The sequence below is a fragment of the Manis javanica genome, chromosome 15, assembly GCF_040802235.1.
Source record: "Manis javanica isolate MJ-LG chromosome 15, MJ_LKY, whole genome shotgun sequence".
Classification (NCBI taxonomy): domain Eukaryota; kingdom Metazoa; phylum Chordata; class Mammalia; order Pholidota; family Manidae; genus Manis; species Manis javanica.
This window is the reverse complement of record NC_133170.1, coordinates 67,470,834-67,486,403: the sequence shown is the minus strand read 5'-3', so window position 1 is coordinate 67,486,403 and position 15,570 is coordinate 67,470,834. Positions and strand designations below refer to the sequence as shown.

The 15,570-nt window shown below is 39.7% G+C and overlaps 1 protein-coding gene across 15 annotated transcripts in view; it reads right to left on the bottom strand.

Annotated features, from left to right (window-relative positions):
* The window catches only part of CLIP1 (CAP-Gly domain containing linker protein 1), a 109,742-nt gene that overhangs the window by 36,368 nt on the left and 57,804 nt on the right, over nt 1–15,570 (bottom strand). For 5 of the 15 annotated variants that reach the window (XM_037014415.2, XM_037014419.2, XM_073223805.1 and 2 more), the window contains exons 4-10: nt 14,977–15,101; nt 13,086–13,308; nt 9,296–9,493; nt 8,587–8,690; nt 6,643–6,703; nt 5,547–5,579; nt 2,448–2,552 (exon numbers count right to left, since the gene is read on the bottom strand). In XM_037014415.2, the coding sequence (XP_036870310.1) occupies nt 2,448–2,552; nt 5,547–5,579; nt 6,643–6,703; nt 8,587–8,690; nt 9,296–9,493; nt 13,086–13,308; nt 14,977–15,101 (849 nt within the window). The remainder of the gene's footprint in view (nt 1–2,447; nt 2,553–5,546; nt 5,580–6,642; nt 6,704–8,586; nt 8,691–9,295; nt 9,494–13,085; nt 13,309–14,976; nt 15,102–15,570) is intronic. The other 10 variants (XM_073223801.1, XM_073223803.1, XM_073223809.1 and 7 more) reach the window with 4 other exon arrangements.

Genomic DNA, 15,570 nt, shown 5'->3' with positions numbered 1-15,570 from the left:
TTTTATTCTTAGGAAATTATTTCCCTCTGCTGTCAGGCAGTCAGTTTAGTACACAAAGTATGTGAGAAATGCAGCCTCAGACACAAAAATTATTTTTTACTAACCTGGGAAATAGAAGGGAACATGAATGGTTTAAAAATACCAGGTAGTCCCAAATTTCAAGGATAAAACTCTTCCAGATTGAAGACTCCTCTCCCTTACTGCCTTTTTTGGGATAGAAAATAATGGATGTGTATGTTTCCTTCATTTGCTCTGCCCATATAATACAGATAAGGACTAAAATGTCCACAAAAGAATAGGAAAAGAAAACACTTGGGTCTTCAAAACTGTGTAATCAAGTCATTAAGGATTTCAGAGCTGACTGTAATTGTTGTGTTTTAGGTTAAAGATGTTAATTCATTACGTACTTTTTTCTGGGGTTGGGGGGAGTCCAAGAATTTATTACCATAAAGGTACAAAACATTAATAAACCCCACTGCTATAAGGTCTATAATACAAATTAAATCAAACAAGGAATACCTCTTAATTAGTCACAACAAAACAGTCAAATTGAAGAAATGTCAAGTAAAAAATAAGTGAAAATAATAAAGAGTGTGATTATACTTCATCTAGGGTTTTCACAGCACTCCCACTTCTTATTTAATGTCCAAAGTCTGCCCTTGGGCAAAACTATCTGTGTCTGACTCTCCCATGAGTTTGAGGCCATAAAAGTCAGGTATCATTTCTCACTATTTGCTAGTATCTCTACAGCACCAAGCACAGTGTTTATAAACTGGACTTAGTGGTTTAGAAGAATTGTAAAGTGCTTCCCAAAAAGGAAAGTAGGTGATATGAAACGTAGATGGGTCACAGGTGGTTTCACATCAAGCAATCCAAGAGTGAGTTGAGCCTTTCCTTATAGAAAGATAACAGCTTGAATCTGAAATTCTGAAACCATGTTGTGAATGGATGTCTTTTAACACACGAGGAAAAAAATATTAAAGTTGTTTGCTAATAAAGCTACATGGGAGAGGAGCTCAGAAGTTAAAAAAAAAATTCCTATTTCAACAGCTGGTCACACAAAAGAGCTCAATCTTACTATTAGTCCCTTGTATTTCCCAGATCAAGTCTTTGACTGTCAAGTAACGAAGCAACTGCACCAAACTACAAGGATTTCTTTTCTTACCAAATATACAGGAGAGATCTTTAGTTCTGAGGCTAACTAAAACATTTTATTTCTTCTTAAAAAATAAAAACTTAAGATTTAGAGAACAGAAATACTTGATTATATAAATTTTTAGATCAATGATTTCTCAATAAGAGAAATTTCTAAAAATACTAGTAATTCAAAAGAAAAAAATCAGGATACCAAACTGATCAGAGTAATTTTTGAAAATTTAAAGATCTGTGCAACTTAGCCATTGACAATGAAATGCATGATTTAAAAGGTATATATATATATATATATATACACACATAGCATGTTTTCTGATACATTAATGACTCATTATTTCTTTAAGCTTTCAACACAAAACTACTTCCATGATAAGCAGACTCCATGCTGTGGTGGTCAAAAGCACAGACTCTGGGGCCAAATGACTTAGATACAAACCCTAGCTCCACTATTACTATTAGCTGTGTGACCTTGGGCAAATTATTTAATCTCTCTGTGCCTTGGTGTTCCTCACCTGTAAAATGGGGACCATACTACCAGCTCCCTCCCTGGTCTTTGTTAATACATGTAAAATGCTCAGAATAATGCCTGGCACCAAAGAAGCATATGTAGGTGCTTTCATATGTAAGTAATCAAAAATATGACTAATGCAACTGGCTCCGAGGGCCAAACAGGGATCTGGGGGCCATAAGAAGCCATTCTGTCCCCAACACACTTCTCCCTCCAGGCTGCTGAGAGTTTAGCCTACTAGTGACAGGGAGGGAATGCAAAGAGAGATCAGGCTTTAGAGGAAAAGGTAACCAGGCTGAAAGTCCTCATTCAAAAGAGTCAGTGTTTCACTTCCCGCCCCCAGGAGGCCAGGGCAGAAGGCAGGAGAAGAAAGCTCAAGTAAAACAACAATAACAAAAATTATTCAAAGAATCCAGTAATTAGGATTTGAGAACAAGAGGACAATTGACTGCTTGTGGCCAACTGGAGCAATGTATTTAGGGGTATGCATACCAAGAGCCTCAAATGCAGTGTGGATGTCCACACAGTCAATGCAGTTGTAGAGTTTTTGATCTCGACTTGGGTTGAGTTAACTAGTGGAATAGGTCTTTACCTTTGACAAAAGATTTGATATAAACACCTGTGCCTACCCATCAGTCTAAGCTCATGAACACCTGAACAGTACCAAGACCAAACTCAGGTTGAACCACTGGGTCAAGGCTTAGGCCAAATGCAAGGCACGTCACATTAGGCGTCCACCATTCACATACATGGGTCTGCTTCATTAAATAGTGAAAACCATTACCCTAGTGTCTTCTAACTCCCTCTGGAGTTTGTCAGCTTTGGTCTTTTCAAAGAGCAGGCTCTGTTCAAGCTCCTTAATGCGGGCATGCTCCAGTTTGGTCTGCGTCTGTTAGTAAAAAGGAAGAGGAAGAGAACACAACAGTGCCACCGTGACATGCCAGCACAAGAGGAGAGAGAGCGGCATGCAGGCTGAGCCACCAGTACCTTCCGCCGAAGGATGAACAAAAAGGGCCTATGGATAAGGGAAGAGGATGGTCCGGGATGAGGTGGCTGGGGGTGAGGATGAGCACTATGGAAAGAAGGATGAGGTGGGCAGGGGACATGAGCTATCTACTGAGAAAGAAAAATGAAAACACATGAGGCAAGATTGAGTGTCAGATGCATGCAGCCAAACATCAGTTATATCGATAAGTGACATTTATCAGCATAAATTAGAATAGTTAATATCCTCTAAACTATCATTTTCCCTCCTCCCTACAACAGCTATTTGACATTAATGTGTATGTAACTGACTTGGTGACTTGAAAAAGTAGATAGACCCTCAAAATAAACATCACTATCAGCAAAATATGGAAAAGGTAACGTCATAAACCTTATAAGTGTTCAGTGAGTCCCTGGAGAAGATCCCTGCCTTTGGCATACAATTTCATGTGCACAGGGTCAGGTCTTAGACCTAATGAGGGGAACCCAAGGCAACTACAGCAGGGGCCTTTGTGGAGATGGGTGAGAAGGATCTGGGATTCTTAGCACAGTTCTCACATGTGACAGGGGAGGAGCCACTAAAGCTCTAATTTCCTTCCAACAATGGATTTTTCAGAGCCTTTTTGTCACCAGAAAAAAAGAAAGAAAAGGGAATCAGAATCACAAAGAGAAAATTCAGTAATCATGCTGGGCAGCCTCTGTCTCTAAGACTCAGCAGGAGAACTGTTTAGCTAGAACTCGTAAGGGGCTGGCTAATTATCTTGATCTTAAAATGAAGCAGTTCTTATCAGTTTAGAGGGGAGAAATGGTGACTCAACACAAAGGCATGAGTTTGAACTCCATGCACAAATTGCTGGTAAGATCCCCGTCATCACTTACTTAGGTTCTTCTGATGGAGGACCCCAGAAGGTGATCTCTTTAAAACAGAATCTTAAATTAATTTGAAATAACCTAGATATCAGTCTGAATGAACCTATTTGCCCACTCCCCTCTCCTATTCAAGAGGCTATCAGAATAATCAACTGATAAAACTGCTCCCAGCAACTTCTAGTTACTTGTATTAACTTAAATATTTTGTGGTTCTAAATGATCAAATATATTAGTCTGAACAATTACAGGCAATGAGAAAAATGACAACTCTATATAAAGTAACAAAGTAGTACAGAGCTTAGGTCGCAGGCTTTACATTATAAACATCTTTGCTAACCCCAGTGGCACTCTGGGGGATTTCAGTGCCTTCAAGAGGTCACTTTGCTTGTGAACCACTATAAATAAAGTATCATGGAATTTTTAAAAGGTGAACAAAAAACTTTTTTTAAATTCATCAAGTGCTTCAGCTCTTTACACTCAACAAAAATAATGAAGTAAAACTCAAAACCTAATTGTCTGGAGAGTCCCCTTGGTCAATATGTGCCTTAAAAACGTTAAGTTGTTCAATTTACCTGCTTTCACAGGAAAAGAATCTAATCCAGATCTATATGATTGGGGTCACAGCCTCAAGAACTGAAATCCAAAACTAACAGTAATAAGCAAAGAGTAGCCTTTTTTCACCTCTTGACACTGAGTTCAGTACCTCTGGATGAAAGGTCACCACTTCCAGAAGAAAAGCAAATATCTATTGTATGTGACCTCCCCATTCCAAGATGTTCCAGATGACTGCAGCTGACCTCCCTACTGGCAAGTATTCATACAGATGATCTGGGCTCTACAGCTGTATTTGATCACTTATGAGCAAGGTACCTAGAGATCTGTTTCTATGCCATGGTATGCAGTAAAAACTGTTCCACTGAACAGGACAATACTCCTTTTAGAAGTATTCCTTTCGTAAGTAAGACAGAGTATCCCAAGAGGAAAGTCCTGGGACAGGGACGAAAGCAAAGGCTCTGCGAGAAGCGCACAAGAAAGGCAGGAGGGAGATCCCATGCAGACTGACACGGATGCAGCAGGAGCCTGTTTCGGAAGGAGAGAAGAGACCCAGATCACTGAAGTAGCTGCACAAAAAGGAAACCTTCAGAACGGAGACTTTCTTAAAAGTTCAGTCTTGAGCTGTCTATTTCAGCTGTCAGGAGGTGGTAAAAGGAAAAATTTTTTTATTTTTGTTCTCTGGTGGTGGTAAATCAAAGTAAAAAGCTTTTGGGTTCTTTCAACTGGCATCACAGCAGGGTGCTTTTGAGGCCATTTAGGTAAGACTGGAATCGGGTGTTTGATCTTAATCAGAGAGTGGAAGGAAAAAACATCTGCATGTCTAGTAGCACTGCTACTAGAAAAAAATCTCACTTTGGTAATAATAAATTTAAAACACACAGTGTCCTCACTGAAGAATGCTCACCTCTAGTTTCAGAAACTAGGGAAAATCAGCCTCAACAAGTTGTTTGACTTTCTCACTAGCTGCACTGGCAAGCATTGGCCAGAAGAGGGAGCTCACACAAAAGGCAATTAGTCTGGGACTCAACACTTGCCTTTTACTCTTATGAGAATAAAATTAAGACAATTCATGGGATACTTTACCCCAAATTTCTTAAATTCCTTCACCTAATATGTCTTATGCTTCAGTCAGCTATACTCTCTCTTGTAATAATTATATTAAAATTAGAAGACACTGAATTAAGTGAAGAAGGCCAGGCACCCAGACAAAAATTTTTTCTTCTTTTTGGCAAATTCTTTGTAGAGCAAACATTTGCCTATACATTAAACATATGGATCTATAGAGCTTAGTCATTATATACAATTTCTTCAGGATATAAATGTAACTGCTTTGAAAGTCACATGCACAGAAATATTAAGGTCAAAGTCTCAAGGTCAGATTATGTAGTTAGTATTTGAGTATATCAATAAGCATTTTAATCTGTAATCAATCTGTTAACAGGGGAAATATCCACACAGTTAAGTGCCCTCTTACATTCTCGGGATCTTCAGAAATCTGGCTCTTTTGCTATCGGTAAAAAAATAAAAAAATTAAACAACAAAAGAGAGATTCAACTAAAATTCCAGTATGTGATAGGGTTTCAAAGTAACTCTGATTAATTTCAAGTAGGTGAACCAGATAGGCTAGACTAGCCAACTGCTGATGTAGATATTTTAACTTGCCCCTCCCCAAACAGCCTAGGCTGTATTTCGTATGAATTAGATGATGATATGAAACTTCTGAGACTTTGGGGTGTTTTTAAATGGATGAGAACAACACAAACATCAACTAAAGGAATGTGACTATATATGAGATGAGTGAAGAAGATATCTATTAAATTGCTAATAATCCATTAAATTCTGGGCTTTACAAAAACTGGAATTCAGCCAAAAAATGCTTTTTTTATTCTGTTGCCTGTAAAGATACATTTATTTCCAAAGAAATGAGAGTTCCAATTTGGAAGGACATTTAAGCATGGTGTAGGCGGCCAACAGACTCTAAAATTGCAATGGTAGCAAAAAAATGTATATTCATAGAACTGCATAGACAAGTGCAATTTTTACTCATATTACAGATTAAGGTGCCAAAAATCTGCAAAATTTGAAAAAATTTAATAATTTACATTTGTCATCTATCTAGCAGTGGTTCAAGAAATTTTTTAAAAATCAACTATTAAAAAATAACATTTATTCCTTCTATAAAGATAAGAAGGGTTTATCTATCTCAACGGAAAAGCAAAGCAAAAGCAAAAAACTTTCTTTTGGACTGTTATGATGAAATAAAGCATGCTCTTTAAAACGCTATTTCTGCTCATCAGAGGAACATATAGTCTCACTGAGGACACACTGCCAGATTTATGACTTGATTAAGTCAAATTCAAGGTCTTGGATTTTGAAGCCAAGAAAAGAGTAGTGAAAATTTGGCCACCCAAGTCAGGACACCACAGGCACCTCAGCTATAAGCCCACAGCCCCGCGCAGCCAGAGCTGAGGTCTTGCTGTTCCCTCTGCTGCCACACGCATCAGCTGTGTAATGATCTCACCCGCATTTCTGGTACCCAAAAAGGCTTTAGAGCTGGAGGGGTTTGTTACCTCAAGATCGCCTTTAGTGATTGATTCTTCCTCAACCCGGAACTGCAGGTCCTCAACCTTCCTGTGGAACAAAACCAAAACAAAGCACTTAAATAACTAAGGAATACATCTGCCTTACCAAAACACATACAAACACACATACAAACACACATACACACACACACACGTATGATCAGTACCCTGGTGGAATTAGCAGATGCTGGTGGGAAGCAATGCCACATAGAAAATAAAGAAATATGTCTTTTGGTCTCCAGTTTAAAATCTAAGAGCACTACTTTACTTTGGAAACTCCAAAGTTTTAGCCAGGTATTGATTCCAGAAGGCATGAGGTAATAGTCAAGAAAAATCAACTGGTTCCTTTGGTCATAACTACCAGAATGGGTCTAATCAAGACAAGATCAGCCTAAAGGGAAAAGGTTTTATTACCACAGATATAAGTCTGAGATTTCAAGTCTGTTTCTACTTTCTACTTTCCAATAACAGAACATAGAGGAAAGTGGCACAGAAAACAAACCTCTCTTTATACCATCCCATATCAAACTATTTTCAGGTTAGATCAGCAGGCTACTCAGGCAGGAAGCCCCAGGACACCACCAGTACCTGTTTCAGGACTGGGAGAATAAAGTTGTGAATGATTTGGGGGAGAAACAATCAAGGACCCTATTTCTTTGCTGCTAATGCATGTTTTCACATTTTAAATCCTTTGCTATTGGGTGTGGCTTTCAATCAATGCCATCACCAAGCCCATGAAATATGATATTCTGAAGATTTATAAAATCCAGGTAACATCCATACTATGAATCTTTACAAAGTTGGATGTAAGACAGGGAAGAAAACGGGGACAAAGTTCTTAAAATCTATATGCAAAAACTGAAAGACTGTCAAACTCACTAGCATTTCTAACAAAATGAAGAATAAAAAGTTCTATTCAGTTAAATCAGAAATATAATTGTAGGTTAAAGCCCTCAAGCTTAGTGGAGAGCAGCAGGACATTTCTACTGCCCAGCTGTCAGCAGAGCAAGAGCCTGTTTAGGAACCAAAGCAAATGGAATTCATGCCTTGGCATACAGAAGGGCCTAGAAGGGTGTGAATGACTTTTAGCCATTTTTTAGGGTTCAAGGAGAATTTCCTATGTATAGTGTTTATCTCTCCAGTGAGGAAGTAATTTCCTTGATAAGAGACTGCATTATCCCTCCACTGTATCACCTAACCACAGCAGCGCTTACAACCATCCTGAACAGTTATACCAGATAACTACTGAATTAAGTTGCTGCTATAAGAAATGACAGAAGATGGCATTAAATGAAGCAGAAGACAACATACTGGAAATGTTCAAATGGTTTCCATGCCGACATTGTTTTCAGAGATATTGCTTTGCAATAGCCTCAAGAAACCCCCTTTTTAAAGAACCAAACTTGGCGTTCTATCTCACGTAATTTAGTACTAGATTTCTTCCCATCCTGGATAATTGTTTCACCTGAGCTTTGTTTTCTTAATGAATAAGTAACTTAAAGACAGGGACCTTCTATCACCCACCAGGTACAACACAATTTTATGATACATGGAAGGTGTTTCCTACTTACTAGGTAACCTGAACCTAGAACAGCCTCTCCCCAGAACCACCTCCAGTGGAAGCTGGGTTTGAATTAATCCCACGACACTAACTTAAGGCTATTCTCAAGAGAAGGTTGGGCACACAGGAGTTGCTTAATAAATAGTTGTTAAGTCAGGCCATCTCTAGATGATTCCAACTTCTCAAAAAAATAAAAAAGTCAAATCAGAGCAAACCCTCCTCACACAGTATGAAGTCTGATTTCCACTGAGCACAGAGTCATCCCTTTGGTTCTAAGAGTTGACACCAGAAAGGATGTCAATGGGGAAGTTTTTCCCATGATCATTTAAAAGGGAAAGGCCACACTTGCATGGGGAATAGTTTGGGGTCACCTTTTCTCCTCTTCCAGTTGGTTGAGAAGCTCCACCTTCTCCCTGTCAGCAGCTTCCACCATTGTCCGCAGCTGGTCCATCTTGGCCTCCAATTCCAGGACATGCTGTGGAAGGCAAGATGTCAGTGAGTGGCCTCTTTCTGACCCTGATACAGGCCCATGGATGCCTCCAAAGAGCTACAGCTAAGTGGTACCAATGTGGGTTGGCATTATTTTATAACCTCTCCAGATTAAAATGCTATGATCTTTAATAGGTTATTTTCAGCAGCATTCCTGGAAGCTAGAGGAAAACCACACCATTAAGCAATAAGCGCAATGTCAAAACACTTCTCATCTTTTCTGAAACTGAAACTCACACAAAAGATAATCTACAAAACAGAGATATAATCACTGGTAAAGTCCTAGTAAACAAGCTCACCTGACACAGGCAGAACTCAAGACCTAGACATAAAGGCCTAAAGACTAAGGTAGACTCAAGAAGAACAAAACTTCACCTTTATGATGTAAACTGGTACCCCAGGTCACAGCTTTCAAACACACCCAGCAAAGACACTGATACTCATTTCCAGTGCTCCCAAGACTAGCTCCCCAGCTCCAAGCATCAGGTACACTATTCAGCCACCTCCCTCAACACAGAAACCAGTACCATCTCACAAGATCAGCTTAGAACCCGTCACCAACTCCGCAACTAGGTCAGTGCCAGACTTCACCTGGTCGTGTCCGTCCCGGGCCAGAGCTAGCTCCTGCTCTATCTCCCCCACGTGGCTCGTGGCCTTGGCCACCTCCGCCCTCTCTAGGTCCCGCTCAGCCAGCAGCTGCTCAATGTGCTGCTGCTTCTCCTTCAGGGCCTCCTGGAGGGCAGTGGTGCCGGAGATCTTCCTGGCATAACGGGAGGAGGTTTCAGTCAACTGCAAAGGAAAGTTAGAGAAGTGAAGGGCATGATGCTCTCAGGAAGGCAGAAGAGAGCGAGGCATGCATGGTGGGTGGCTCCGCAAAGCAAAAGCACTGCCTTGGACGCAAGCTTACCAATTATTAGGACAGGCTTCTCATCAAAAAAACAAGACAGCCCATAAATTTCACAAAGAACACATCACTGTGAAGAGGTCATGGTACAATCACGAAGACGTTTAGAAGGAGAGTTAAGTGACTCAATTCAAAGGTACCTTGAGCTCAGTTGACAGGGTCCTGCAGGAATCTGGAAAAATTCCACAGAACCCATTTAACAAGTTTCTGCACTTTGGCCTGAGCAGCTTTAATACTTATCTTCTTGTGACATCTTGGACAATCTTTTGATCCTTTGACTTGAGGTTGAGACTTTTTCAGCTTCTAAAACTGGATTTTGTCAGAACTTTCTTCATCTTTCTTTCAAAATGAAAGGCACAGGAGATCCCTCCAGAGATCTGGCCTTGAGGACCTGAATCCCAATCACCAGAGAGGTTTAAAAAGATAGATTAAGAGCAAAACTGTATCTGCCTTTCAAAGTGTGTGTGAGTGGTTGGGATGGTATGCATGTGTGTGTCAGGGCAAGTACACAAGGAAAAGTAAGGACATGGGGAGGAGATAAAAGAGGGAGAAGAGAAACCTGCTCAAGAAGAGGTAGAGGAAGAAAAGAAGGAGGCACATCGTGAATGGAGAGGGAAAACAGGTGGGGAGAGAGACGGAGCAATGAGAGGGGAGCACATCTCAGCTCCACCATCTGTTAATCTTTGCTATTTCACACATAATTTCTCCATCTTGAAGCTAAATGTCATGTAAAAAAAACAGAGAAAATAATCCTCTATTAAATGTTAATAGGTTACTTGGGCAAGTGGAATAGTATTCTTCCAGGCTGGGCTGGAGGCTGGGAGGTAGCACAGAAGGTTTCATCCCTCGGCAAGTGTGTGTCCAAGGCCATTTATTTGGCTGGCTCTGGAACAATTCAGCCTTGACTTCATCTCATGCGATCAAAGCCTCATTTGCTGCTTGAATGCTCTTCTCTTAATTGGTCTATCTGAGCTCACATTCAAGATGCAGATTGAGAATGACAATCTGTCATCAATTAATAGTCAGACAGTTTGACAACTATGTTTAAAGAAATCCAATCAAAACTAAATTGCCCTTTACTGTTTCTATTTAGTGAAATTTCTTGAAATACTCAAACCTACGGATAGGGGAGGAATGTCTATTCTCTCTTTTAGTCATCTGATCTTGACTTTCCAATTTTTGTTATGTGGATAAATCACACTCTCTTGTACTAAAATTTCTTTCTGAATACACTAAATCTGAGGTTCCCAAACCCTGAACAGAGAGAGATACCCCAGGGCATGGCAGCAAACTCGCAGGGCACTGTTAACATTTTTAAAATTCAAAGGAAACGCAGCGACACCTGCTGGGACACCTGCGAAGCACTCGCTTGAGGCAATTCCATTCCAACATGAGATTGTACTGCATTACTTTCCATAACATCATGTCTTTCCAAAGCTAGGTTTTGGCTGCTGCCAGGGCAAAATACAAATACTGGGCAAAAATCAAGGGGCAAAGGAAACGAGGGTGGCAGTGTTCACTAAGATTCCAAGGTTTGACAAGATGTGCAGTGACCAACATGAGCATACAACCTAGTAATAATCATCATGGTTACTTAAAAATGAATTAAAATTTTTTTCCTTTCAGTAAATTTGTATCATTGTTTTTGAACAGCTACTAAGTTTTTAGGACATAAATATTAGTTGTTTGGGCCTAAATACTTAAACCAAACTGTCAGCTATTTCTTTCGGCCCAGGAGACTATTAAAACATAATTGAGACAATAAAGGTGCTGAGAAACCTGAAAGCCTGGTCACTTCTGTGCTCAATACTTTAAAAAGATCATTTTGCATTAAAGAATATTTAGGCTTTTACATATAAATGCATGGGATTAGACTGTGAAGATACACTTCCAGGAAGGCACACTTTCAATTATTCTGCATTTCTGACATATCCCTTTACGGCAATTTTTGGTTTAGAAACTTTAGCCTCCCTATGTAAAGATACACAAAAACAAGCTGTTTCACAAAAAGGCAAGGAGACTCATTGCTTTTTTGTCAGTTTCCTTCACTGAATAAGGTGAGCTAAGAGGAACCAGAATTGGCCTGGAAAATAAGAGGAGAGGTTGTGGAGAGCAGGGAGAGCTTGGTTATTTTCCAAAGAAATGGACACTTACAGCATAATAAAAGTTCTCAAGAAAGAATTCCTAATTTAGTATATACTCTTCCCAGAGAATTGTTCCTGTTAGCAAAGCAGGCTAATGTCCACATTAGAGTTTGCTGATCCACTCTGAACAAGGCTTTGCCCAAACAAGGGGTTTCTAGATGCACTGGTGGCATAGTGGTGAGCATAGCTGCCTTCCAGGCAGAGCGGTTTCTTCTCTGTTTCATTGTTTCTGTCAAGCTTTTCTCCCAAAAGTCCATTTGTAACTTTTCTGTTAAGGATGCAGACTTTCTTCTTTGATTCAAAATGAAACAGTCCAAGCAGTTATTTATTTTCCCTGAACATAGGAGGAAGAAAGTCCAGCTGGCTGGAGAGGGCACACCCCCAACTTCAGGGAAAGATTCCTCCGCCTCTCCCTTCCCCACCTGACAACCATGGAAGAGACGGCAGAATGAGGCCAAGCGCAGGCAGCCCTACTCCCATCACACCAGTAAGCACACTGACTCCTGCCTGCAGTTCACCATCATAACAGAGGTCCAGAATTCAGTTTGGTGTATAAACTTGTGCTGCCATTTCACGCTTAAACAGCATTTGCTATCATTAAGTAAATAAACTTATGGGCAGGATGAAGCCAAAAAGGCATTGCTCTGACCTTAATAAAACACCATATTAACAAACAGAATGAGATACTGCCTGCTTAATTTTAATTTTAATGATTCTATTTTTACTGATCTAAATGGGGAAGAAAGGGTAAGAGAGTAAAAGGGAGAGGGCACTGGAGATGGAGAGCGGAGACAAATAACGGGTTTCCTAGCATCCTTTCAAGTTCCCTAAGTTCCCCTCTGTTTTCTCTGGCCCAAGTCAGGAATACTCCCCACATGAAATACTTTCAATAGGTTAGACTGTATTAATATCAAAATTCTAAGAACATGGCTTTTCTCAAAATACTTCAGTTCAAACACACTCAAAAAAGAGATCTATGTCCTTGAGGAAAAGGATCCTTCCAATTTTCCTGTCACTCTTGTGCCCAAAATAATTTTGGTGAAAAGAAATCATCCCATATATTAGACTAACCAGTAGTTACTACAGATTCACCAATTGGTACATCTTAGAGCCTTCAGAATCAGAAAAGAGCTGTTAAAAACTCCTCTCAAAATTTGTATTCTTCCTATAGTTTTATTGTGTGACGCTTGTAAGGATTTTCACAAGCTACAAGTAACATCTAGTACAAGGGCAAGAGGTGACTGACTGTTTCTTAAAGCAAAGCAGTGCATGGACAGTGGGCGTTCATTGTGCCTGGGAGGTATAGACATGCAGTCAGAAGAGGGAGGCTTACTAATCCTGTGCGACTGGGCTTGCTGCTCACGGAGGAGGCCACAGAACTCATGGAGCTGAGAGAGGAGGCAGAAGGGCTGCGCTTCAGGCTGGCGGGCGTGGTCGCCATCACCCGCCTCACAGCAGCGGCTTTGGCCTTGGCTGGAGTAGTAGAAGGGAAGCCAATCTTGGTCACTTTGTGGACAGGAGCAAACAAGCCATATTTGGGTTGACACTGAAAATACCTTTGGAGAACAATGATAAGAAAAGCAACAAAAAACTTAGTAGCCAAAAGCTCTCCTAACTCCTGACTTGTGACAGGTTTGCTGTGAATTCTGATAAGTGGGGGCAATATACCATGTGCAGCATTCACATGTATGTAGGCTGATAAATTACCTCAGTGATGTTTTAGAAAACACACTAATAAATAACAATGTGATAAACAGGGACAGAACTACTCATCTGTTACTAAGGTTCTATGGAAAGGAAATAAGTATCTCTACTATTTGATAAACATACAGCAGGGGTGTTGAGCCATATAATGATCCCACTTAATTAAGATCATGCTAAACAAAGGGAAAAAGAAATTGAACAAACACCTAACTGGCAGATTCACCAAAGTAAAGGTGGAGGTATATTAGCCAGTAATGTCAGTTATCAGTTGACACTGGAGATCTTACAACTCTAAAGAATTATAATAATGTGAAGAAGGGATGACTTCATAATTATTACAGCACAAAGAGATGTTTATCTCCTCCAGGAATTATTATTGTATTTGATAGATAAAGCCCATATGCTTATAACCAACTTGGAAATGTTTTATATGTAAAATGTTAACAACACTTTATCCTATTAATAATAATGCATCATCTTACTATACTGATGGGCAATGACTGCAATGGAGCATGGGTGGGGACTTGAAAATATGGGTAAATGTAGTAACCACATTGTTTTTTCATGTGAAACCTTCATAAGAGTGTATATCAATAAAACCTTAATAAAAAAATAAATAATAATAATGCATCATATACCACACCTGTGCCCAAGGCCTTCAAAACACCTTGAAAAAGCAGTGTGGGAAATTCCTTTTGCATTCACCACATCACTTAACTCCCATTCTATTTCTGGGAGGTGCAGGTGGGGTCATTCTCACAGCAGATGAGGTATGCCTGCCATTTTGTTTGTTCTCTTGCCACAGAACAGAATTCTTGTCATCAGATATGAAGACACATTTTATGTTCTTTTCCCAACAAAAGCAGCTTCCTTCTCCTCACCCCCACTCCCAACCACAACATCCAGGAACTCATTCAGACATTGACTGCTATCAAAAGGGAGAGAAGCGAAAAGGATGACATATTTCCTTCCTATTTTGTAAAACAGACTGAAAATACTGTATATGATACTATAATGGCAGACACACAACACATGTCATACATCTATCTAAGCCCACAGAATATACACCATCAAGAATGAGCCCTAATATAAACTATACAGACTTTTGTTGATTATATGTCAATGTAGGTTCATCAGTTTTAACAAGTGTACGATCTCATGGGGATATTGATAATGGAGGGAGGCTGTGCACATGTGAAGCATAGGGCATATGGGAACTCTCTGTACCTTCCTCTCAGTTTTGCTGTGAATCTAAAACTGCTCTAAAAAAAAAATCTTAAAAATAAACAAACTGAATCCTTGTTCAGAATTTGCTCAGATGTGTTACACATATTACTAAAGAGAGACACATATTACTAAGTCCAAAGAACAACTCCAATTCTAGTGGGAAACTTGTAGATGAGTCTTAGAAAATAAAGTGTAGCTCTTCAAAACACTTGTTTCCACTTTATTATACTCAATCAGTGAGATCGCCATAGCGTCTTTACATGCAAGAGGGAGGCAGTCCAATTCAAACAAACCTGGTTCCAGCCACAGCCCCGTCGTTCTTCCCAAGAGGTTCATCTAACTCCACACCACACCACTCCCCCTTCGCAAAGTCTGTCTCCCCAAGAAACCGGACTACGCCAGCCTTAGTACCACCGACCTAGAAGAAAAGAATATTAAAATGAAGAGGTGAACTTAATTTCATAGCTTAATCCTTTGCAGTTGCTGCAACCAATGCCTAAGGATGAACGCCACCATTTCTACCAACAGCTGCTTCTCTTTACCTTCTCGCAACTCTCCAGAGACTGGCAAAGTTTACCTGGTGGATTATATTCCCATACCAGATATATTCCCATAACAGAATAGCCTGTGTAATATGTAGTCATTAAGGCTGTCCACCAGACTAATTAGTCCCTTTCTTAGAAAAACACTACAGGAGGATTTTCCTGCTTCATAATAAGTATTTTCTATAAAAATCAAACCTTTATATCCTTAAAGAATAACAAAATTCATCCATAATCCCTACACTTTTGTATAATAAAAGCAATTAACAATTGCTGCTTATTTGTTCATCTTTCCTTTTACATCTTTATCCATGGAAAGCATGGAAACCAATTAACACATACATA